The 25,808-nt window shown below is 39.5% G+C and overlaps 3 protein-coding genes across 3 annotated transcripts; 1 reads left to right on the forward strand and 2 right to left on the reverse strand.

Annotated features, from left to right (window-relative positions):
* Positions 1-11,451: 11,451 nt before the first annotated feature.
* On the forward strand, positions 11,452-12,767 carry LOC115747831. The gene is made up of 4 exons (XM_030684140.2): positions 11,452-11,844; positions 11,946-11,996; positions 12,092-12,225; positions 12,324-12,767. The coding sequence occupies exons 1-4, from the start codon at positions 11,539-11,541 to the stop codon at positions 12,409-12,411; spliced, it is 579 nt and encodes a 192-aa protein (XP_030540000.2). The 5' UTR covers positions 11,452-11,538; the 3' UTR covers positions 12,412-12,767.
* Positions 12,768-13,119: 352 nt separating this feature from the next.
* Positions 13,120-14,444, reverse strand: LOC115747832 (1,4-dihydroxy-2-naphthoyl-CoA thioesterase 1). The gene is made up of 3 exons (XM_030684141.2): positions 14,240-14,444; positions 13,902-14,093; positions 13,120-13,442 (listed from the first exon to the last, which is right to left on the reverse strand). Exons 1-3 carry the CDS (start codon positions 14,393-14,395, stop codon positions 13,290-13,292), a joined length of 501 nt encoding a protein of 166 aa, XP_030540001.1. The 5' UTR covers positions 14,396-14,444; the 3' UTR covers positions 13,120-13,289.
* Positions 14,445-24,676: 10,232 nt separating this feature from the next.
* On the reverse strand, positions 24,677-25,070 carry LOC125313616 (ribosomal protein S12, mitochondrial-like). Its single transcript, XM_048273362.1, has one exon. It carries the CDS (start codon positions 25,067-25,069, stop codon positions 24,677-24,679), a length of 393 nt encoding a protein of 130 aa, XP_048129319.1. The 5' UTR covers position 25,070.
* Positions 25,071-25,808: the final 738 nt, after the last annotated feature.

The following is a 25,808-nucleotide window of genomic DNA, read 5'->3' on the forward strand; positions in this document are numbered from 1 at the left end:
ATATCAAGAAAAAACAAAAACTTGTTAGAGATTCCACCTATTTGGAACTTGGAACCTACCCATCAAAACAAATTTCCCAATTTTTTGAACCGGAAATCTACCCTCCAAACACTAGAACCGTCCAGTTCCATGGTTCTAGATTCTACTATGGAACCCTGCTCACCCCTACTTTGACTTGTTCTCTTTCATTTTTGTCTTCTTATTTCTCAAACCAGTCATGAATGAGTCACAAATGTCCAAAGATAGCTTCGAAGACTATTAGTCTTGAAATGTCACGGACCCTCAGCCCAGGCTTCGAGCTAGAGTGGCCACCATGGCTAGATCTAGTGAAGGGTCAAGAGAGGACCAACCAATGTCGCAAAAGGTCTTGGCAGCAATGGGCTGCGGTGGACGAGCGTCGGAGAGCTTTGGCCAAGCCATCATGATGTTGAAGTCTATGAACAATAACTTTGACTCTTCTTTTTCTTTCATTTTTCATATTTTATTTTTATTTTTAATCTTTTACTGTTGTGGCCACATTAGCCTCACTTGTCCATGGAAAATATTAATAATGCCACATCGAGTGGGTTTTTAACAGCGATTTCTAGCAAAACTCTAACGGAGAATAAATGTTATTCGAGTGCAAGTTCGGAATATTTTGTGTCACAAAAAATGGATAAATATATGCAGTGTGCATAACTTATGATTTTTTTTTATAGCTTTTTCCCAATATGTTAATTGGCAATTCATTGACTTGCCTATTTCACAAGCAACCGCACTTCATTTCCCATTTCACTACGTTGATACCTTGAGAGTTTTGACCATTACTTTAGGAAAATTTGTCCCCACGCTTTAGAAATTTAAAAAATGAAAATTGTCCGTTAAAGATGAAGGCTATCCATTGTCTTTCTTGATTCACATTTGTGATGGAAAGTCTCCACTTCCTTCCATACTGAAGCTATTTCAAATAACACAAAACCCTACAACTCAATAGTCAAGACTTGGATGCAAGTGCCACCGATTCAAAGACATGTCGTTAAGGTACGTGAGTTCATGTCTCAAGGACAAATTTAATTACGTTAAGTTTGTGCATGTTTTATAGAATGATCAAATTCTTTTTTAGCTATAGTTTGCAGGATATTTCTGACTCTTTTTATGTTTAAATGTCAAATGGAAAAGCCATTATATTCGCCATGGTGAACGATGTATTATTGTTTGCCTATGATCCTAATGAGATATTATATGGCTGTTTGCTCTAATTTAGGAGTCTCCACACATGCGCATCTAATGTGGTCCAAAGGGTGATGAACATAAATGTCGGGGGAAAATTATCATTTTGGTCGATGAAGTCCTAAACACCAATCATCACCGGTCGTCCTCTATGTCACAACCGGCGATACGATGCCTATTTTGTTTTATTTTTCCTTCTTTTCCGAACATTTGTTGTCTTCAACTTCACCATTATTATGCCAAAACTTCTCCATCGCTATCCATTGCCCGTTGTGTTGGGGAAATTTGATTGTTGATGAAGAAGATTAGTAGTTATAGATCGTTGATACTTTAATATGTGATAACAATCATTGTCCTTAAGGTATTAGTTACCCCACTATTGTAGTTGTTGGGTTAAGAACAAATATACATCCATGATATACACCAAACCTGCAAGGAAACGAGTTCAACGATAACTAAGTTTCTCTCTTGAAATTTTAATTTGAATGTGTTATCAAATGTTGGGATATATAAGGTGTCTTGAAAGTATCATGGTCCGCCCATATAGGCTACCACACCCATTATAACATTGGATAACTGTTAAAGATAGTTATCCATTTATGAAAGTAAAATAGTTATGTTTACAAGTGACGTTTACTCTCCCCTCCGTCGGTTCTAACAAAAGATAACACAGAGAACAGAGAAGACAGAGAAACAACGACCCCCTCTTAGTCTTGACACGAATGCGAAATCGGTAGATGACGGTACTCTCTTGCTGCATTTAACATTTAATCCGTAGAAATTACGGTACATGTTTTGTGTGATGTACTCATTTACGATCAGTAATTAGTATGGTTTTGGGCTTATTAATTTCACATAATCCACTACGTATGTAATGGGATTGATTCCCATCATTGGTATTGGAGCGTTTGTTCTTGAATTCTGATATTGTCTATGTTTGTAGTTGAATTATCTGAATTTTGGTGAATTTTGTGGGATTTTTGGGTGAATAGTTTTTGCGGCTTTTCTGGCTGGAGGGATTTTTAGCCGATTCCGGTCAAATCCCGACGAATCACCGCCTGACTTCGGGCAAGTATGGTCGCATCGCCATGGGGAACAAAAGCCTTAAGTTTTCTTGGCAATTGGTTGTTCTTTGGAGATGAATCTTGTGGAGGATGTTTGTGGGTTAGGGTTTACGTCCGAGCCAATTTTTGCTCGATTCCGGGCAAAATCCTTCGTCGTTTTCGTTGATTCTTAGACCTATATGGTCGCGACGACGAGGTATTCAAAGAATATTATTTATTTTGATCGGATGTGGGCTATCGGAGCAGAATCGGCGGTGGAACGAGCGGCGAACGAAGTTGCTGCTCTTGCATAGAGGAAAATGCAGAAAATTTCTTCTATTCGTGCTAAAGAAGGAGAAGACCACGTGCAAGACATATGCGGGCAGTCCAATGGGTAGCGCACGGGCAGCGGTAGTTATTAAAAAAAAACAAGAAGGTTGTGCACGAGAACAGTTATGGCACATGCACACGGGGTAGTGGGCGCGTGCTCTGCACGCACGACAGCTGAAAAAAAATAAGGCAACTATTGTAAGTGGGATTTGAACCCACGCCCTCTTCGAACACCACAATGCAACTTACCACTCGGCCATGTTGACTTTAATCATTTAAACTTAGAACATAACATAAATTGTCTTGTTCAAGAAGAGACTGATTTTGGACCAAAAAAAAAAAAGGGTTGATCGTGCGGAATAAGGCATGCAAGTGGCACGCGCCTGATAGTGAAATACCTGTTTTGCCCCTCCGCACCCGAAATTCTATTTTTTGCCCCCTTTCGCAAGGTGATTTGCCAATTTTGGCTTTGGATGCGTGCATTACCCTTTTGATCCCCGATTTATGCCGAAATTTTCTATTTTTTCATTACATGCAATATTATGAATATTTTGCATGAAATTAAATGTCCTTGATATTTATATCTTGTATTCCACAATTTGAGTATGATCTAGTGCGTGAATTATTTGTATATTAGCTCAATTCATGCCATGCTATTTTTTATGATTACAAGATAAGTTGATCATTATGAGATTTATGGTCTTTATTGGAGTGGGGAAGTCTATAAAGTTTTAGTAACTTTAGTAAACTCAATTTTGTATAAATGGTTATATGAAAGGTAATTTCAAATGAGGATTGTTAGACGATGATTGGGAACATAGTGAACTTTCGAATCTGACGCCTTATGTGAAAGTATCCATTAATATAATTAGTTAGTGTAAAATAAATGCATAAATGTTAGGTACTAATAGTTCGTGAATATATGTTTATAGAACTTCGTGTTTAGATATAATGGCTATAGCATTATAGTATACCATAGCTGAGCTAATTAAAGGAAAGAAATTGAACGGCATAAAATATGATACCTAGAATGTGAAAATCCAGTTTGTGCTAGAAAAGCAAGAAGCACTAGAAGTCTTAACTTAGTTATGGAAGAACCCGAAGATGGAAATATTGCACAGCATATAAAGTATAAAGAGGCATTGCTGCATGGAAAAAGATAAACTCTATTGCTCGCATTATATTGCTGAGTAGCATGAAAAATGATATTATGCTAGAATTCGGACATTTATGAAAATGCCAAATCAAGTAGAAGGTATTTAAAACTAAGTTTGGTTAGATATTGGTCATCAAGTTGAGACAGATCACTATAAGGTTTGATCCGTATATGATGCCTCATAGGCAGAATATGAAACAACCTTTGTGGCGTGTGTTAAACATAATAAATGAACTGTAAGATGCGGACCACATTTTGATTGATCACGAGCAAGTACAAACAGATGTCTGTTCTCTATCTCATAGCTGTGTGCATATAAAAGTTCACTACATCCACAATGAAAAGTACAGATTTTTGAGGATGATATGCGTAGTTTTGAACTAGAGATGGACCACTTTTTGACGGCTAAACTAGAAATCGACATTTGTTATGCTGGTTCTAGCTCCAATAGGACTTCGTGCTCTAAGCGTAAGTGTCAAGGTAGGTTCAAGAAGTAGAAGGACAAGGGAACGGATTTTTCAGAATAAAAATCGAAATTTAACAAACATGGAAAAGGAAAGTGTCCTTTCAAGAAAAACATCTCAAAGGTGAAATATTTTAACTATAACAAAAAGGGTCACTTTGCTCATGATTAGTGTGAGCCAAAGAAAGTAGAACCCCTCTGTACACTTGAGAGTGTTACTTATGTCTTCGGTTCATTTTTTGTAACTGAATATCATCCTTTGTGGACTGTAGGCTGAAGGGCCACAAACCATGTAGCGAAGGACAGAAATGCCTTCGTGGAATTTCAACGAGTTTTATATGGAGCAAAGTAGATAAATGTGGGAAACAATTCCTGAGTGGAAGTTAAATGGATTGGCACTTGCCAATTAAATATGAGCATTGGTTACACCCTGTTCTTACATGATGTGTTATATGCTCCAAAGACTCGACGGAATTTTGTTTCCGTGTTAGGATTGGTTAAACTTGATTTCAATTTGAACTTTCATAAAGAAAGTGATGACTTGTCTTTGGAAACAAGTTATTATGGTTCTAAATATTTTCTAGATAGTTTTATTGTGTTGATTGTTAAGTACAATAACGTGAATGTTTGTTAGTCCCTATTTACATCTTCGAAAATGATGTGGATATATAGTATGCTAGGCTGGGTTATATTGGCCAATAGTGAATATTTAGATAAGCTAAAAAGGATTTATTGTGCAATATTGAAAAAGTCTATTTACCTATTTGTGAACATTGCTTGGCGAAAAAAATAACGAGAAAACTATTTGGAAAAGGAACAAGAGTTGAGTTTCCTTTACAATTGATCCATTCGGACATATGTGGTTTAATGAATATGAGAGTAAGGCATGAGGTTGTTTATTTCATCACATTTATATATGATTACACTCAATTCGGGCATGTCGTTTTTTATTTCTCATAAATCTGATACATGAGTTACTTTGAGAAATTTATGAACACGGTAGAAAATTAATTTGACAAAAAAATCGAGGTCGAGAAAATACATCTAATCAATTCAGAAGCTTATGTGATGAAAAAGGAATAGAAAGACATTTGACTATTCCAGTCATTCCTCAACAGAATGGAGTTGCAGAGAGAATAACTAGGTCCCAATGAAAATGGTTAGGTCTATAATGACACAAGCTAATTTGCTTATCACCTTTTGGGCTGAAGTTTTGTTGATTGCTGTCTCGATACTTAGCTGTGTGCCTTCTAAATTAGTTACTTCCACACCATATGAATTGTGAACATGTCAAAAATAAGATTTGAGTTTTTTTAAACCTTGGGGATGCACTTATTATACACACGAGTCCTCCTACAAGTATGGGAAATTGGGTCGTACAGACATAATGAGTATCTTCATGAGATAACGAGAGTACTCGAAAGGGTATGTGTTTATAGGTAAGCACGAAATTTAGAAGTATAACTGAATTTGAATCACGAGATGTCGCATTCTTAGTTAATAATTTTTCGAAAAATGACGAGATAGGTGAAAACTATTTTCTGTTTGAAACCTTAGTTCATGATAATGACATCATTAAGGTATATCATCCAAGTGGGAGTAATTTGAGAAGAGAGAATTTGTTTCGAATCAGTATCAATTGCAATACTTGATGAGAAGATGTAGTCATTATCTGATTCGAGTGGGAGCATAATGAAGAATGATGCACTAAGTGTACAATCTCTAATACGGTGAACAAGTTACTGAGTGGAAATGTAATGGAGCATTATGTACTAAGTGTCCAATCACCCATTTGGCGAACAAGTCGCAAAAGCGTTCTTTGTCGACTCGTCGACGTTTAGACATTGAAAGTAAAGCTTTCATGATCGCTCCATAAGAAGAGAACGAGCTAAGGAATGTAAATGATGCTCCGACTTGCCCCGATAAGGAAAAGTAGATACAAGCAATGGAAGAAGAGATGGAGTCAATGAGATCAAACCAAGTTTGGGAACTTGTTGATTTTCCGAACCGACACAAAGCCATTGGGAGCAAGTGGATTCTCAACATTAAAAGTGTAATGCTGATGGCTCAATTGAAAAATATAAGACTCACCTAGTAGAGAAAGGGAATCAACAATAAGGAATTAACTATGAAGAGGTTTTTTTCTCATGTGGTGAGATATACCTCAATTCGCCTTATTCTAACAGTAGTAGCTAGTATGGATCTTGAATTATATCAAATGAATGTAACTACTATTTTTTCTCAGTGGAGAATTAAAAGAAGAAATTTATATGAAACAACCCGTTGGGTTTGTTACAGAAGGCTAAGAACAAAAAATATACCAACTTATGAGATCGATATATGGCCTTAAGCAGTCTTCCGGACAATGATATATTCTTTTTCATAAGGCCATAGTGGCATATGACTTCGTAATGATTGATGAAGATCATTGCTTATATATATCAAAAGATCAAAAGATCAATTTGTGATCTTATCATTATATGTTGATGATATATTAATTGCTAAGAGCAATATGGAGTTTGTTTATACAATCGAGAATTGGTTATGTTCCAATTTTGAGATAAAAAATATGAGTAAATTTGCATATATTCTTAGAGTTAAGATTTCAATATATTTTTCAAAGAGATTATGATCCTTTTCACAAGAGACTTATGTATATAAAGTCATTGAATGATTTCGTTTGCAAGATAGTAAACCCAAAGATACTCCTATTGCAAGAGGTGAAAGTCAAGTAGCAAAATGTGTCTTGAGACTCCACAAACAAATAAAGAAATGGAAAGTGTTCCATTTACTAAAGCCGTGGAAAGCTTAATGTACGTTATAGGTGTATAAGACCTGATATTTGTTATATAGTAGGAATGGTGAGTAGATACCAATACAATCTAGGTCAAGCACTTTAAACTATCGTCAATAGAATCCCGAGGTATCTAAATAGTATTGCTGAATATTCACTAAGTAATCTAGGTAGGGATCCGTGCCTTGAAGGCTATACTAATGTTGACTGAGAATGAGGTTTAGATGAGAGAAATCCTACCTCTAAATTTTCGTTCTTACTTAATAATAGTACCATATCATGGAGTAGTAAGAAACAAACGTGTATAGCTTTATCCACAATGGAAGCTTATCTCGTGGTGTTATCAGTATCACTACAAGATGGTGTTTGGCTTAAGAGATGTTAGATCAATGAGGTATGATGTTGGATCAATGGTGTTTGGCTAAAGATGCTGCAAGTTCAATTATTGGTTAATTGTGATAGTCAAGCAGCAAGAGCTTACACTAAGAATCCACTATAAGACCAAACATATAGACATGAAGTATGATTTTATGAAAGACATGATTGCACGAAAAGATATGAACGTGCAGTACATACCTATGCATAGAATGATAGTGGATCCTATGAAGAAGTCAATTCTTGGGGATGTTTTCCTTGGTCATATGTTGACAAATGGATTAGTTCCCTACATTGAAGTCTCTAGAAGTGCGTAGAAGTTGGAGTACTATATATTTGTACTTCCCAAAATTCACGATTAATGGTATTTGTTGTCATTATTAGAGCCTATGAGTTTGTATGACATTCATACATGTTAATGCTTAGTGAATTATATTGAGAATGTATGTCGGACAGATGAGAAATTAGTCCACTCACTCGGGTGATCGCCTCTATTTTCTGTGTGAGAAATAGATATGATATAATTTTAAGCTCATTATCTAGGTGATAATTCAGAGCTCGAGCTTAAAGTATAGATGTCACCTTAACAGAGTATTAAGATGAGATCATAATGTTTATTATGCCCAAAAGTGAAATAGCCCACACATTTCACTTTATCTGTCTTTATTGCCATATGTGAGTTCTGATAGATACTTTTGAACGAAGTAAATTTGTGAATTCAAGTCGGACATTGGGTTTGTCTGAACTATCATCCGTATGGTATTAAATGGAAAGACATACGCTTCATGGGAAATGAGAGAATAACGTAATACGTATTTCATACTACGTATACATGATAAGAGTTTGCGAAAGTTTTGATCTCAACTTTCGGGCCGTGTCGGACTCTTGAGGATAAAAGTTCCTCAAATTTGTCCCCTACTACTCTTACTTGTTCTCAAGATTTTTATTCAGTGTTCGCTATCTTAGAGTGTTGCCAATGGCCATGAGATTGATTCGATCTAATGGAACATTTCTAATAAAGTGAGTTGAATTGAAATTGAGAGGTTTAAAGGAAGAGAAAGATCGATTTATTTAGTTATCACATTCTATGTTTATATTTACAGATCGGTCAATTATGATTATTTGAGCTTAATCATGATTGTGAATACAATGTATTGAGTATTCAAAGAGATCAAGAGAGATATGATGTAAATGTAACCGATTGATCTAGGGTATTGTATATTGGATCTACTTCGAGTTAATATGCCCATTTTGAGCTGCTATATACTCTCAACGGATGTATGGCAACGAATTCTCGTAATATGCTGGTTGCACGGATTATTTATTGATATGAACTTTCTAGAAAAGAGAGAGAGTTATGTTTAACCCTTTGTGGGCAAGTGAGAGTTGTTGACCCTTTGTGGGTAAGTGAGAGTTATGGATAGCCCTTCAGCGACGAGTGGGAGATGTTGGAATACATGGGATGTACGGAAAGTAATGTGCTCCGCCCATGTAGGCTACCACACACCTTATAACATTAGATAATTGCTAAAGATAACTATCCGTTTTTTAACGTGAAATAGTCACGTTTACAAGTAGCGTTTCCTCTCCCCTTTGTCGGTTCTAACAACATAGAACATAGAGAAGAGAAGAGCGAGAGAAACAACGATGCCCTCTTGGTCCGTAATGAATGCGAAATCAATAGACGACGGTACTCTCCTGCTGCATTGACCATTTAATCTGTGGAAATTACGGTACGTCCCTTGTGTGATGTACTCTTTTATGATCGATGATTCAAGTATGATTTTGGGCTTATTAATTCCATATAATCCGCTGCGTATATAATGGGATTGGTTCCCGACATCAAAGTTGTGTGTAAAAGAGAAGGAGTGAGAATTACGAAGAAGAATTTGCTTTGAACAAATGTGCTCCTTAAACAGTTGTGATGAACAAACAAATATATGATTTGATGCAATTTATAGACAACAATCACCACATCTTTTGGGAATATGTATCTTATCCCGATCATCACCACATTTTAGGTCCACAATCACTTCTTTTCATAATCATGAGTCGCTTCTTTTCGACAGAAGGACACCAGACATGTCAAATTTTGTGTATAACGATCACCTTGGTGCCAATTTTTTTTCGATAACTTAAGTGCCAATTCTTTTTAAAAAATAATTGTTTGAGTGTCAACTCCGATGAACTTTATCAAAAATATTATGTGGTATTTTTTTTATTAATAACCTAATCCCACATGGATCACCGGAGGATCCCAGTTAGCAATTAAAAAGCAAAAAGTTAAAATTAAAATAAAAACTAAAAACTAAAAAAATAAGCTAAAAAAACTAGAGCGAGGGGTGACATAGCCCTCGTCGCCGTTGCTGGATCATTGTCGGCAAGGGTGTGAGATGGCCGACATTTCGCGTCATTGACACTTAAGTGACCGTTTCTTCCCCGATTTGACACTTAAGTGAGCCGACGAAAAATGTTAGTACCAAAGCAAACGTCATACACAAACTATGATACTTATGATCGCATTCTGCCCCTCTTTTTATAATAACAAACGATTTCAACACATTGGACCTTCAGCTACTTTCGTGGACCCTTGCTCGCAAATGATGACAAGCTTTGCTTAGTGGTCACTGACCGACATATTATTGGTCATCACCAAACCAAAATATGCGTACTTCTTGCCTAGAAGAAGAGTTCTCCCCGTTGCTCCAAGCGAGCATGTCCTTCTAGCTAAAATCTTCGCAAAGAGGTTGTCCTTTGCTTTTATATTGTATTGAGATAAGAAAATGCATACCTCGTTGGTCTAATCTAGGGCTCGACCTCCATGCCGCGGTAGAGCTGGAGCCACATGAAGGTCGAGCCCTCTAGATCTTCGGCCTTGAAATCAACACTGTGGCAGAGGTAGAGTTCTCTAGATTTGGGGCTCGAGCTCAATGCCGCGGTGGAGCTCGAGGTTGTCCAACTTGGCCTGCATCTCGAGACGCGGAGCTCCACTGCAATTTCATACGACAATGAAAAAAGAGCAAGAAGAAGATTGGATCGCGATATTATTTGATTCTACATTTGACGATGACAGAGGATAAAGCAAGAAAAGACAAATACTTACTAGAAAAAGAAGGATTAAAAGGAATATGAAAATTGACTAAATTACTCTTCACTTACGATCCGTTTATTTCGCGAAAAATGTGGCATTTCTAGAAAATATTTTCCAGCAAGTCATTTTTCAAGAAAACGACGATATTTTTCGATGTTTACCTAAAATCTAAAAATGAATTAGAAAATATTTTCCATCGTTTGATATGGAGAATCCGATTTGATTTTCCTCCGAGCACTCATTTTGATAATTTTTGTTTTTATTTTTTAAAATAATCAAATTTTTATTTTTTTAAATTTTAAATTTTTTATGTTTTATGTATTTTTTCTTTTCCCCTCTTCATCGGCTACGGGAGAGCTCAAGCCTCACCACGGACCGACGAGGCTTGATCGGGCTGGTGAAGTCTCGCCTCTCTCGCTTGTGGCCGATCGCCGATCGAAGAAAAAGGGAAAGGAAGAAAATAAGAAAAAGTAAAAAAAATGAAAAAAAATAACAATTCCAAATATTTAAGAAATAAATAGAAAATAAAAAGAAAGTAAAAAATAATTAAAAAGAAAGGAAATGTGAAGAGGAAGGAAAGACGTTGAGAATGTTTTCCTCGTCTTACTTTTGAAGGATTGTTTTTTTTTTTCATTTCCCCACTTTTGAAGAGTGTTTTCCGTTGTAGAAAATGTATTTCCTAAACTAGTTTATTTTTTGCGAATCAAATGCCGAAAAATCAAAAAAAAATTCTGAAAGTTATTTTTTACAAAACAAACGGAGCCCTATATTGTCGACATATTATGTAGGGTGGCCGACCATAACCGTAACGTTATGTAAGCAATTTCAGACGAAAATTGATAGGAAGTTTTGATGGTAAAATAATTGAAAATACATCGGAATTGAAAGATTTAGAAGTACATCGAAATCCGTGTAATAGATTTAAAATTGGATTGATAATTCTCCAAAATGTTGGTCGGGCCTCAAAAGCTAAAGCCTCTTCCAACGTGTCCATTTCTTTTAAGTCCGACTTCAGGCCGCTCGTTGATCAGGCGATCGTTTGTTTCTCTCTCTCTCTCTCTCTCTCTCTCTCTCTCAATGTGGCAGGCGTCCTCTTCTTTCGTTGTCAAAACCATTCCATTGTCGCCGGCGGCGAGGCCGTGCTCTTTTCCGGGGCCGAGTGCCCGGAGAAACGCCAATTCAATGGCCTCTATCTCCACCGAGGACATTGCGGCACCACCTTCTCCAACCCCACTTAAAAAACGGAAGGGTCATACCATCTCCACTCGGCAATACCACTCCCTGGTTTCTTCGCCCTCCACGCCCATTGGCGCCCTCAAAGATTTGAGCTTGCGACCTTCTCCTGAGCTGGGCCTTCTCTCTCTCTTGTTCGTGCTCTCCTTGGTAGTTTAAATCAAATGAGCCTTAGCTTTTCAGCTTTCTGGAATTTTAGTTGGGCTTCTGCGACATGGGTCTCTAAGTTTTCGTGTTTGATTTTGTGTTAGGCGATCGGTTCGGTTCTCTCTTTGGCAATCGTGTCTATCCCAGCTGTGAGTGTAAGTGCACAGTACCTGTTTGATAAAATGCTTTCAAGAGGAGAGGGTGCTTTGTTTCGTAAACGAAAATGAAGAATTAAGTGATGTTGAAACAGGCATTTAGGAGATTGGCAACCTCAATGAATGACTTGTCCAAAGTGGTGTCCCAGGAGGTGCCCGGGACTTTGTCTTCCCTCAAGCTCTCAGGCCTTGAGATCAGTGAATTGACCCAGCAGCTCAGCAATCTCAGGTAAGCCATTTCCAGTTTTCGTTGTACCCAAACAAAGAAGATTGAGGGAGGACCTGGGCAATTACGGTAACTTGTTTAAAATTTTGTGGGCTTTGAAGGCAAAAGATCTCTGGCAGTAATGGGAAGAGAGAGAGGGGCAGTAAGTCTAGTACTTCCCGGAGGAGGAACTACCCTTTTGTGGACTGATAGATTCAAGTTGGATATTCGATTCATGCTTTGTGTTTGTAAGTATCTAGCAATGTGAGTTTGATGTTTGTGTAAATGGCCTCAAAAGTCATGCATCCCCTTAGCTTAGAGAGGCTGCAATTGCAACGAACTTGGCTTTCTTCTGTGTAAAGTCCTCTTTGTTGAAAGATTGTAACTCCTAGCAAATAGTTAATTAAGTGTTCATATATGATCCGAGCTTTGGTGAACACCGCAGTCGGAAGTGGATCTTTTCATAGAGGTTATCTTCGTATCGGGGAATTTCTTCCCTCAATCCACAAAAAGAAGCTTGTCGGAATGATCCTTAATTCTGCGATTCCTAGTGATTTGAGAACCTTGTATATCACACTATCGAACAATCAACGATTACTTGCGAGACGATTGTCGAAGCTTGTGTGCATTAGCACGCGCCGTGGTTGGTTTTGTTTTGCCATGCCAGTACTACGTGCTTAGTATTTTAGTAGGAATGCACTTTACTTGCTGTGTCTCCGAACGGCCAATTAACATTTGAACTAAGCTTTTCTTACTGCTATATCATCCATTTGCTGGTTGGTTCAGTAGATTAAGATCTATACTGCAGCCTCGCATGTGGCTATGTAACAACAATGTTTTGCCTGCATTTAACTTTCAATTCAGTCAGCAAAGAACACTGGCCATAAAAATGGAAGAGTACAAGACATGTGGGGCTTGGCCCCGGCAATTACTAGCTGCGTCGGTTCAGCGTGCGATGCTCTTACTGAGAAATGGGGGTTGTTGTCTGCACATCCGTGGCCGTTTGGTTCAAAGGAACTTTATTCATGTAACTGCCCTGCACTTTCGGCATTGATAACAGCAGTGAGCTGCTAATTGCACGCCGGTAGTCAGAGTTTGGCATGCTTCCTGAGAATTTTATCCGCGTCCTTCAAATGCTCGGGGATGGGCATGTTGCAGAGGAGAGTAACCCTAGACGTCGACGCCAAGGTTTTGCTCTCGGAGTCTTGCCGGTCAACCTTCCATAGCCGCACCTCCCATACCTGCTCCAACACATTCATCAGTGCCCGGATTCATGATACGAATCAGGCGAAACCGGACTATCTCAAAGGACAACTTTTCACATGCATTATTATTATTATTATTATTTTTTTTTTGGCATCAGCCCACTCGTTCTCGGACCTTATAGCTCCTGCGGGCTTCACTTCATCTAGTGGTTCTAATGGTTGAGACTGATTGAGCTCCCACAAAGCCGACGAGACACACCATTTATTGCTATTGCTTTGTTTCAGTCCAAACTCCCAAGGCATATCAATTAGCACACGACACGCTTAGGCCGTTCAATTCCAGATGCACCATCGGTAATAAGTTGCCATGGATGGCACATGGCAGATATGGTCAAACATGAATTGCTTACCAAACACCCCCATCCTATCAAAGATTTACGGGTTTAGCGGTGAATTAGCGAGAGGCGCGAGAGAAGAGGGAGGGAGAGGGCTGACCTGTATGGTCTTGCCGATGCTGACGGGGGCGGCCTCAGCGCGGACGAGGTCGCCGACCACCGCGCTCTTCACGTGGTTGATGCTCAGGTGGATTCCGGCAACCCTCTTGAAGCCGGAGGCGAGGTGGGCCCCCATGCTCGCCATCGCCTCCGCTATCATCGCCGACACCCCTCCATGCAGCACCTGGAACGGCTGCTCTTCCAACCCCCCACCGGACCACCAACGTCGCAGGACAAATAGAACGAAAAAGGTCAGATTTTTTTTTTTTTCATTTGACACGCAGCCCGTCAACAAATTCGATTGTCCAAAGACCATCCCAAACGAGGAAGAGATTGTACCTGACAGCACTTGTGGGAGACGAGGATCTTGCCAGTGACCCTGGCGGCGGATATGTCTTCGAGCTCGAACCCGACCGCGTGGAGGGGCGCGTCTAGCTCCGCCGTCTTGGACCGAGGAGGAGGAGGAGGAGAAGAAGAAGAAGAGGGGTTATCCATGGGGATCGTGCCGGATGATTCGAGCTCTGTCCAGAGAGGAGAGGGTAGAGAGAGAGAGAGAGATGGGGGCGTTCTGGTCTAGTTTGGTTAGGTGAGAGGGCGAGGGGATCAAGAAAGGCCCAACTGTTCTTACCAATCATCGTCGTCTCCTGGAGCCCCCACCCACCTTCGTCCAAACAAAGAGATAAGAAGCCTCTCTCCATTACAATAAAAGAAACACCGACCGTTATGCTACCAAAGTCTATAAATTTTCACGAACTTTCACTTTGCCACATGAGTTTCTCTTTCCCATCTGCCCGGACGGGAGAAGGAGGAGATAGCCCGAGAGTACAAATCTTTCAAACTAACGGATCTAGGCCTAAACGGACAATTTTGTTTTGTTGCCATTTTCGATACGACGGCGAGAAGTCGGGGAGGCACGACATTTCGTATGGACCACAGCATCGCCTGCTTAAGGATTTATGGGGTACTTGTTTATCTCCGTTAAACTTATTTGCATCGGTATGATATTGTTGAGTGAAATTGGTAATTTCCTTCTTTCCATTTCTTTATGTCTTACGGGTAGATAGTCTATCTCATAATATGTACTCGACGAGAATATTCGTATGTATCGATGACATCACTCCAAATGCCATCACATGATAGTCGTGTTGTTCTTATGTGTTTGGATAGACACGATTTACATGCCGTACTTTCAACCCCTTGGAGGACTAAACTACATATGCCCGATTACAAGAGCACAAGCACTAAAACTGGACGTTGAAAAGAATAAAAAGGTCTTAGTTTGGCACCGCCCCCTCAACAATTTTTAAAAAGGCTAAGCCGACAATTTGCAACAAACCCCCACTCGTTGCGGGTACTCTGTGATCGACATAGTACTTAGATCCGTTAAAATGAGTTATAAATCCATTTCTTAACCCATGTTAAATGGGCTGAGTTGTTGATGTGGAGTAGTTATATTAAATAAACGAGTCAAAAACGGGTTTAAACATAATATGAGTATTAAATGAGTCATAAATGCGTTGTAAATGGGTCTATAACTTACTTAGACATAACCATCATCTGCGACTCTCTCTTCATCCGATTTCGCGCTCACTCATTGCGCATTCTCACCTCTATTTAGATATGGATTTTTCTAGATTTGATTAAATATAAAGCTATTTTATGAATGCGGGTCGGGTCCGGATGGGTATGGATCACTAGATTTGCATTGCAATAAACGAATTATAAACTGGTTAAGAGGGTCTATTTGGGTCCGGCTCATTTATGATCCGACCCAAACCGACTCGATCACCCCTTTGATAGGTCTAATAGTGTTGTTCGAATTATTTTTGGAGGTCTATTTACAATTAGCCCCCCTAAGTTGGTCTTTTCTTGTAATTGAGGCCTGTAATGTTTCGTGCATTAAAATAAAGTCCATTTGTGTGTGTGTGTGTGTGTGTGTGTGTGAGAGCCACAGTCCACCTAAACACATGATTGACATTGGGAAAAGCCGGCCACTCACCTACCGCACGATCCAAATCCACGTGCTCGGGTTGTCGAGCACCTAATCAATTGATGACCTTTAGTTAACGTTTATCAACTCATACATTGTATTAGCATCGACAGCACCCTCAAAGTATCTACGTCTCTGTACCGTGGGCAACCTACCGAGACCTCTCTTGCCCCCTCGCGACATGGCAGCACGTGTTGGGAAAATTACCAATTCGGTCTTAGATTTAGTGTACCGACGCTAATTCATGCCTTAAACTTTTCGATTTTACCAATAAAGTTCTAAACCTTTACGTCCAATATAGTCTTTCCAGCCGTTATCATCGAAATCGCTGACGTGGTGGTTCACGTATGACATCTTTTCGAGTAAAATCATCCATGTTGGCATGCTACCCGAGACAGCTAGCGGTGAATCGAATGCTACGTTAGGAATTTCCTGCTGCACTTGGCTAAAAATACTATATTAAAAATTTCGCGGGAGAGTTTAAGATTACATTGATAAAAATGAAAAAGTTAGAGCTAAATTGTCATATGTATAATATTTTTATGATTGATTTGGTAAGTGTTGGAGTTGGCGAATACTTCGGGGACCCTTGTTTCTCACACCGGGTACGCTCACGTGAGCTTAGGGAAACCGAAGTGTTACCCAACGACATATGACCCCTACGCGCGGGATGCGGGGGTTCAGAGGCGGCGCCTCCCGACGGGGGTTCCGCTGCCCGGTCGGCGGACGGCCGCCCCGCTCGCCGGTGAGCAGGCGGGGGTTCGGGGGCAGCGCCCCGAAACCTCTACGGGTTTGAGCTTTTATTTAAACTGGCCCGTATGATGGAATTAAGAGGTTTAGGTTTTTTAGCCCGTTTTTGGGCATATATATTTTGTTCGGTTTTATCATTGTATTCAGTTGAATTGGCTGTAAACCGAAAAAATATAGTGAAATCTCTTTGCGGGACGTAGCCCTAATCTTAGGGTGAATCCGGGTAATCTCATGCGTCTTTCCAATTTTTCTCGATTCTCTGTGTGATCGTTTGATTCGGTTCCGATAAAACCCTTTAGTAAGAATCCTCGGACGTGTGTCTTCATGCCGATGGAAAAACAATTGAAACTCCGATTGATTCTCATTATGTTTGCTTTGAATGCACGTCATAATAATCAACTGTTTTCATTTTCACTTCACCGATTGCTTATTGCGTTTGCAAGAGTTCCTCAAAAGACAGAAACTTGGTTATTTTTTTTTATTTAAGTCATTGGAACCGCAATTCAATAGCAAATAACAGCAAAATGCGAAAATATTACGACTTCAATATCTATTGGCGAAATGAAATTTACCCAAGCTACTTGTGTCGCAACCCTCTCAAGCAGGTGTCCCGAGGATGACGGGTTTAGAGGTAATGTCGAATTGGGGACCAACGGTTTTCAATCCTCTCCGGTTCTCTTAAACCCTTACCTCCGCGATTTGGCCATGTTCTCTTTTTTCTTTCTATTTTTCATAAAAAAAGATAACGATAAAGATAATTCAAACCCTTCGCCCGCTCTAGTGCTGGCCATCGTCGTCTGAGGTTGCGTCACCTCAGGTGGCCCATGCTGGGGTTGCGCAACCTCTGCGAGAGGCCTCCGGGGGTCACGCGTCCCTCGTCGGCGGAACGGCGAGCGCTAAGCCCACGGGCCTGGTAAATACGTGATTGTTGCTTGCATTATGTGATAATTCAAAATGTGCGAGTGATAGTCACCTAAGCACATGATTGGCATGAAGGAGTTGGTGTTGGTCCGTCACCAACCACACGATGCAAGCCCACTGCTCGAGTTGTTGAAACATCTTGAAAATTGATGACCCCTCGCTTCGTCAGCGTTAGCACCAATAGCACCCCAAAAACCTCCACCTAACCATCACATGTACAGTCTACTCAAACATCTCTTATTAGGCTGCGTTTGATTTAGCTTTTGATCAAAAGACCAAACATTTTTTGCATAGGACTTTAGATCAGAGCGTTTTTTTTAATGAAATGTGAATAGTATTTGGTTAACAATTGTGAAAAAAAAAATATTTTAAAGCAATTCTTGTTTGAAAATGGATGAGCTTTGGAGATGAAGGCAGCTCAGGCGATGGCTGGTCGTCGAGGTCACCTGGTCCTAGCGAGATAGATTTGGAGATCGGAGGCTCGCAAGACCCTCGATGTTGGAGACTCCCGCCGAATGACAACTAAAAGGCTGGCAAGCTAGACCTGGAGCGATCGAGAGAGATCGCAAATAATATTTGAAGCGAGGGTAAGACACGAATATGAACATGGAAATGAGGGCAACACCAAGAGAGAAATTCATTAGGCTTCCTAAAATAGCATTTTCGAAACGCCGATAAACGAAATCGGCCCCAAGTTGCGTCGGGTTTTCGACATTTGCAAAGTTCATCTTTGGCTCATAGGCTTTCGTGATTGTGTTACCAAACACCCCAACTTTTGGCACAAGTGGTTTTGGAAGCACAAGACTTTGGAATTGCTCTCCTAAAGGCGCTCTTGCGGTGCATGGTTCGGTTTTAGGGGAAAGCCTTAGGGAAAATATAAAGACCTTTGGACTTGAAGGATTTTCCGAAATGCAACTTTGTTTGGTAAAATTTCCTTTGTAAAGCAACTTTGAGTTAAATAGTTTTTGGTAAAAAATTTCTTGAAAAAACTCAAACCCTTCGCTAACTCTAGTTCTGGTGACCGTCGTCTGACGTCGCATGACCTTAGGCGGCCCATGATGACCATCGATGAGGTTTGTGCCACCCCAAGAGACCCCTCATGAACATGGCGCGACCTCGGCTAAGTGCTGCTGCTGGAGCCGCGTGAACCTAGGCGACCGCCACCTAGGTCGCACAACCCACCGGCCTCTCGCCGGCCGCTCTTGCGCGGAGAAGATGAAGAGTAACAACGAGGGCAAAACTGAAAAACGAAAAAATTGACAAGGGTAATTTCGAAAGAAAATAAATTATCTAACTCTAGGAATAGCCTTCCGCAAATACCAAAAACACACCGCCTTGAGCTGTCAGCTTTGCCAAGGCTAGCATTTCACCAAATGGGTCCGAAAAAAAAAATTCCCCAAAACACTCCATTACTCCCTCGGCACACCACCCCCCTGTCCTCACGCTAGTGAAGAAACAATGGAAGTAATTCTAATCATGTTACCTTAAATCTATACATCATGTTGCCAACCGCACTCTTCCTGGAAACCAACTGTTTCTATTTTCCCGTTTTCGCGTCTCCAAGAGTTCCTCAAACGACAGAAGCTTGGATGTTCTTTAATTATTGTAAACCCAATCAATATAATAGATACAAACTAAATGCGAAAAAAGGGCCAAAATAAACCTTACACAAATAGTATTTGGATAGAAATAGCGATCTACGCTAACAAATTGAGATTATCCGATATAGATTACAAAAATTCCACACATACTGATGCCTTAATTAAATTACTTATGAGAATATTTCATCACGTTGTATATGATAAGGAAAAATCATTTTATTAGGTAGTTATTATGACCGCCGGATACAAACTAATTTCATTAATGACCAAATCGAGTGCAGCAAGGTGTAATTTCTCATTCTCAGTATCACTTACTAAAACTGAGTTCGGTATATTTGACCCCAAGCAATAAATTTTTCAGCAATTTACAATTGGATGATATATTTGCCAAAAATCGTTTCGTACAAGAAATTATGGAAAGTGAAGGAACTTATTGGAATTGAAGAACAGAGGAGAACTACGGAACAAACTATTGGGCTTGGGCTGTACAAAAGTTAGGCCCATGAAATTGAATTGCTTGGCGGTCCCCACTGGCAATACGACGATCCATCATCTACTGGACCGTCGTTTGCAAGCTTAAATATAATAGACGAAACTTCCAGTCCATTTTATCATTTGTATGTTCTCTTCCTCATGTTAAATGCTTGATGACCAGAAAACAGAAAGGAAAGATTCTTCTTCCTCTCATGATTGCCATGCGACGATTTGATCCTCACTCTATATAGCTCAAGCCATGACAACCTCTGCATCTCAGGTTTTTAGTTGCAAGAGTACGATTTGATATGGGATTGGTTCCTAGAGGAGACAAGAAACATTGGAAAGGGACTAGCAGCAGCAGCAGCAGCAGCAGCAAGTGTTCATGCTTCTTTTTCCTGAAGATTTTCAGGACCTGGAGATCCCCGTGGAGCGGAGAGGAGAGCGACGGTGGGGTCGAGGACGGAGTGGCGAGGAGCGCTGAGCCCGTGCGCCTGGTCATGGATGATGGTTTCGGGTGGCCGGGCGCCGTGGAGCCCGGCATTGATAGGAAAGCTTCCGAGTTCATCAAGAAGTTTCATGAGACCCACCGAACGTGAAGCAACGGCGCTCTACTGCTCCGTGAACCAGGAAGTCTGTGTGTCATGGCCTCTCTGGTTGTGTCTCTCATGTTGTTGTATTATCTAATATTGCCCTGTCTCTGTTTGTCTTCTTTCTTCATAAGGACGAGACTTTTGATAGCAGTGACATGACAGACTCTAAGTCCTCTAGCAGTGGAAGTGTTCACAACATATACTGCATTTAGTTACTGTCAACCCTCAAACAACAGCTCTTGCAACTTGACGAATTTCTTTGAGCCCCTCGACCTCCAATAGAGAGAGGAGGAGTGGGGAGACAGGCGTCGCGTGGCGATAGAAGGTGGACGCCGGTAATGGTGGTGGACATCAGCACAAGTAGGAGATCGGAAGGTTTAGAGCTTAGTGTGATGGTTAAGTCTACACCATACATCTAAAAGTGCTTTAGGAGATGGAAACACATAGACCGGTCAAACAGGTAGGCCGGTTATAAATGGTTCGACCCAAATAGACTCACTTAATGTATTTATTATCCTTTCATTGCAATGCAAATCTAGTAACACATACTCGACCCAAATCGTGTTCCCAAAACACTTCCATAGTGAATTTGATTTAGGAAAACTCATACCTAAATTGAGGTGAGAGTGTGGAGTGAGTGAGCACGGAATCGAGCGAGGGTGAGAGAATGAGAGAGAGTTATAGAGATGGGTTCGATTTAAGTAAGTTGTAAATTCATTTCGATCCATTCACCACTTGTATTATGTTTAAACTCATTTATGACCCTATTATTAAATATAACTAATCCGTATTACAATTCAACCCATCATATAAGTGTTAGAAACAGGTTTATGACTTGTTTTGACAGTTCTAGGAAAGAGGAAGGGAGGAACGAGCCCCATACTTAAGTTAGTCCTCTAGGGGAACCTTTCGCAAACTCCCTAGCCAAGCCCCAACATAAATGGTTTCCCGTCGCTTGGACCGGGGATTAGACTTTAACCCGATTCGCTACAGTCAGCTTATGAGGTGTTAAATGCGTATGCGCGAGGTTGTTAACTCGAGGATCATTCTTCCAAGTTTTCTTTTTCTTTTCTCTTTTATTTTCCTTCGTGTTAGAACTGAGCTCTTGCAAGATATGGAGTCAAACCATGATTAATATTTGTGTTAATACCATGAAAAACTCTAAACCGATACATCCATGACGAATTTACCCAAAATTAATTTTTTTACCACAAAAATTCCCAAACCGATACACTTGTGCTGTGATACTTTTTCTTGTAGTCTAAAACCCGACACAAATTTAACCTCTGCTAATTTTCATTAAATTTATTGCCAAATCGCGAAGTTTGATGACAGGTGATAGGTGTACCAGTTTGGAGCTTTTATTAACCCAATTTGACGGAAGCGAACGGAGGGTAAATTGGTCACATGCGTATCAATTTGGAACGAAAAATTAGTTTGGGATTTTTTGTGGTCAAAATATTAGTTTGGGATAAATTTATCACAGATGTACCAGTTTGAGATTTTTAATAATCAAAATATTAGTTTGGGGCAAATTTGTCACGGGTGTACCAGTTTGGAATTTTTTTTATGGTTAAAATATTAATTTTGGGTAAATTTATCACAGGTATATAGTTTGAATTTTTTGTAATATTAACCCTTAATAATTGACAGGAATTTCTGTTTTGTATAAATAATATGCCCCATATGTGTACTATGATTAAACAATGTTATGAGGTTGCGCATGCTAAGATAAGTACATGTAATCCTGATAAAAACAAGGTACTAACACGATCAGGTTTGGTCAGATCAAATGTTTCTTGAATTAGGAACCGTCAAGGAAACAAAACTTAAAGTGCCAGCCTAATTTGTGTTGAAAAACAATGCTACTTCTTCACTTTCTCTACCTAATCATCCGTATACGACTGTAGATGGTCGACCGACCTAACAAAGTGCCTTATAATTATTCTCCTAAGAGAGGTCTTTATAATATAATCTACTGAAAAGTGGAGCAATGTATATTAATCTATACCAGAAAGATATGTGAACCCAACATTACAACATTTGATCAAATAATAATGTCATGTGGGACAAGCTAAAGGCAAAAGAGTGGGGGAGATATCATGCATGCATTTAGAAAATTATTAATTAAAGGAAATCTCCACACAAATACTAATACTTACTAATTAAAAATTAATTTCTTAGAGATACCTAAAAGTTAGACAGCTTGAAGGCACTGCTGGGGTTGGAGGGACGTGGGGACTTTCCCGGAAAATCCCGGTCCTCTACCGGCCAATTTTCTTACCCTAAAAAGTTTAAAGGGAAAGAGAAAAGGAAAAGAAAAGAAAACCAAAAGAAAGGAAAAGGAAAGAAAATATCCTAAAAGCTTTCTTTTATTATGTAGTTTGGTTTTCCTTCTTTCAGCTTCTTAAGTATTGGCTTTCCTTTTCGAAGGGTCGAAGGAACTCTCCTCAGTAAAAACGGCTTGATTTTAGAGATGAGTAAGGCAGACCGATCTTTGATTAAAATAAAAAAAAGATGGATCGATTGAAACGGTAATCACCCTAATCGAGCCGACACCTCCTGTTTAGTTTGGTTCTTGGAGGCGCCGATCCGATTTCTAGTTCCATCAAATTAGAACAAGTTATTTTCAGTCCGGTTTTCGGTTTCAAGGGGTATCAGATTGCCTTGACCCGAACGATTATAATTTATTTTATATCCTAAATTTGAACTTAATAATCTTTTTATATTTTAAATACAAACCTAATTTTAATTAATATATTAAAAATAAAATCCGTGTTGCTTACCCGTGCAAATAATTCACTGGTTTCATTGGACAGCCCGTAACGGGATGCAATCGGTCGCTCCAGTTCTATTCTCGGTCCCAGAAATTGGGAGCCGGTTTTTCCAGTCCAGTTCTTGATTTCTGGGTGGGATCGGACTGGATCGGGAGCCGATCACCCCTACTTAGTTCAACTTTATCATGACTATGTAGCATTTGTGTTACTAGAAAATTATTCTTCCTTAACGCCAAAAGTCTAGCATATGTAACGTTTACAACAAGACTTTGACAAAAACAAAATAGTTGCAACTTTTATTCTAAATACCATCGATCAAACGTTTTCTACTATTGATGAATGACGGCATACAAAATTAGGTTTTGGATTAACATATAATACATTTTTGTGAATATGTACTATCAATGTGGTACCACATCAACAAAACAAAAGATATATGATTATGTGACTGTCTTTAGTTCATTGCGAGATTAACAACATATTATGGAAAAAAATAAATAATTAGAAATTGTTGTAAGGTCCACTCCTTTAATAATTTGTGACCACATCATGTTGTTACTATCATAATTACCTAAAAACTATTATGCTAATAAAGTCCAAAACAAAAATAACTTAAAAAAATGATAGAGAGAGAGGGGTGTAGGGCATCAGTTCCACCACAATATACTAACTAGCAAGAGGCCAGCGACCCTTGTCGTCCTCCAGCAATGACGGAGGACCTCTACTAGGGGAGGGTGTCGTCGCTCCCTCTTACAAACACTGAGCGGCATGATGCTCCAAAAGCGAGGAGAAGGCAAGAATGCTCTACCCTCTCTTCGTCCCTCGCCCCTTCTCTCTCTTAGAAAGGCGGCATCACCCATCTTACCTCTCTCCCCCTTATCTTTACCCTCGATCTCCGTTTGCTCTCTCTAGACTAGGGCTTGATGGTCCTCACCAAAGATTGGAGAAGGTTGTCGGCCCCAGACGAATCGAGATAATTTCTTTTTTCTTTTATCAGTATAACATACGTTTCAATTTCAATTGATAGCCAAAAACATTCATAATACATAAGAAAGCAAAACGACTTCGAAAAAATGTCTAGAGAGGATGCGTCGGCCAGCCGGTTCAATTCGACCAGAAAAACCAATAGAGTCATAGAATTTGATTACATCAAAAATCAAACTGCCGAATTGCACATCCGGCAAGATTAAAAAGGGACTAAATGAAAGGGGGCCTAACTCCATGTTTAAATGACTAGATTTATCTAGGCCTACGGATCGAACCAAGTCAAAGTCTCATATGTACAAGCAAACCATTACTTGGTGGATACGCAGGACAGGTGAAAAAGGTGGTCTAATGCAGAACGGAAAATCACTTGTTTAGCTCAATGTTATTATACTAGGAAAGATACTCGGCATCTATCGACCAACTTGCAGAAATCGAAAAGCTGATGTTCAAACCCCTGGATTCCCACAAACCCAGAGGCGCACAAATCTGAACTCTCGACCCTAGCATTCACGGGCGGTCGTCGAAAATTTGATCAAATCTTTCAAAATTTCACATGAATTGCCTTATATTTATTACATGACCTTTCTCTTTGATCGACCTTAGTTTAGTAGAAAATCGAACCAATTTCCATGTGTTTCTTGGAAAAAGCGCGACTTAGCTCAAGTTCCAAAGGCATCTTCCATTCATCTCGATTTGGGTTTTTCCACACCATATTTTGATCCGCCTCTTCTTCGATCCGGAATTCCCGGCAAATCCTTGACTCCTCGAATACAATGGGATTTCACACATGGCAAATCTTTCACTCTACCTCTTCTTATTAAGACCATAGAATGTTCCTGCAAATTATGACCTTCGCTCGGAATATAAGCAAATATATCTTGTCGATTGCTCAATCGTACTTTGGCTATCTTACATAGAGCTAAATTAGGTTTTTTGGGTGTTCTCATTGAAACACGGAGGCATACTCCTTGCTTCTGGGGACATTGATCCAAAGCTTGAGTACGATCTGTGCGCCGTTTTTCTTCTCTACCATAACGAATCAATTGATTTAATGTAGGCATCGCTCTTTCCTTCATCCTTACCTCCGATTTTTGCCCTATCACTAGTGATTGCTGGCCTAACTAACTATTTAGAATATCTATTTAGATACATATAGATATCTTTTGAATATATATATAAGATTCGTTGTCTCCTACTCTATTCTACAATGTGGGAATATGGGGATGTGAGTCTTCTTAGCTTTTCTACGGATATGATATCAATACTGACTACCTATTTCAATTGTTGCGCTTTCAACAATTGCAGAGCCTTCCTGACATACTTGAGTTATAACATTTGAATTTATCAACCATTCCTCACTTTTCTCTCTTTTGTTATCTTTTAGTGAGCTATCTACTAGGATTTGACGGAGTATAACCACAACGAAATAGAGCACAAAAGCGAGAAAGAGAAATCGCAACATGTTTATCCTCATTCACCCTTAAATTATGGCTATATCTAGTAGATGATTTTTTTCATAATTAGCACATAATGCCTCTATGTTACATCCATAGTAATAGATATTTATGGGCTAAAACCCAAACTGTTAATAAAATACGAGCTTAAATTATAAAACACAAAAATCTTCAAATTGTTATACTTGTGACAAATTCAAACCAAACTATTTTTTTGATCACGAAAATCCCTAAATTGTACACTTGTGATAAATTTAGCATAGATTATTTTTTGACCATAAAAAACCCCAAACTGGTACCTTTGTGACAAATTTACTGTTTGTTGGTTTTTGTTAAGTTGGGTTAATACCTCGAAAAATTT

This window comes from Rhodamnia argentea, chromosome 1 (assembly GCF_020921035.1).
Source record: "Rhodamnia argentea isolate NSW1041297 chromosome 1, ASM2092103v1, whole genome shotgun sequence".
In the NCBI taxonomy this organism is placed as follows: domain Eukaryota; kingdom Viridiplantae; phylum Streptophyta; class Magnoliopsida; order Myrtales; family Myrtaceae; genus Rhodamnia; species Rhodamnia argentea.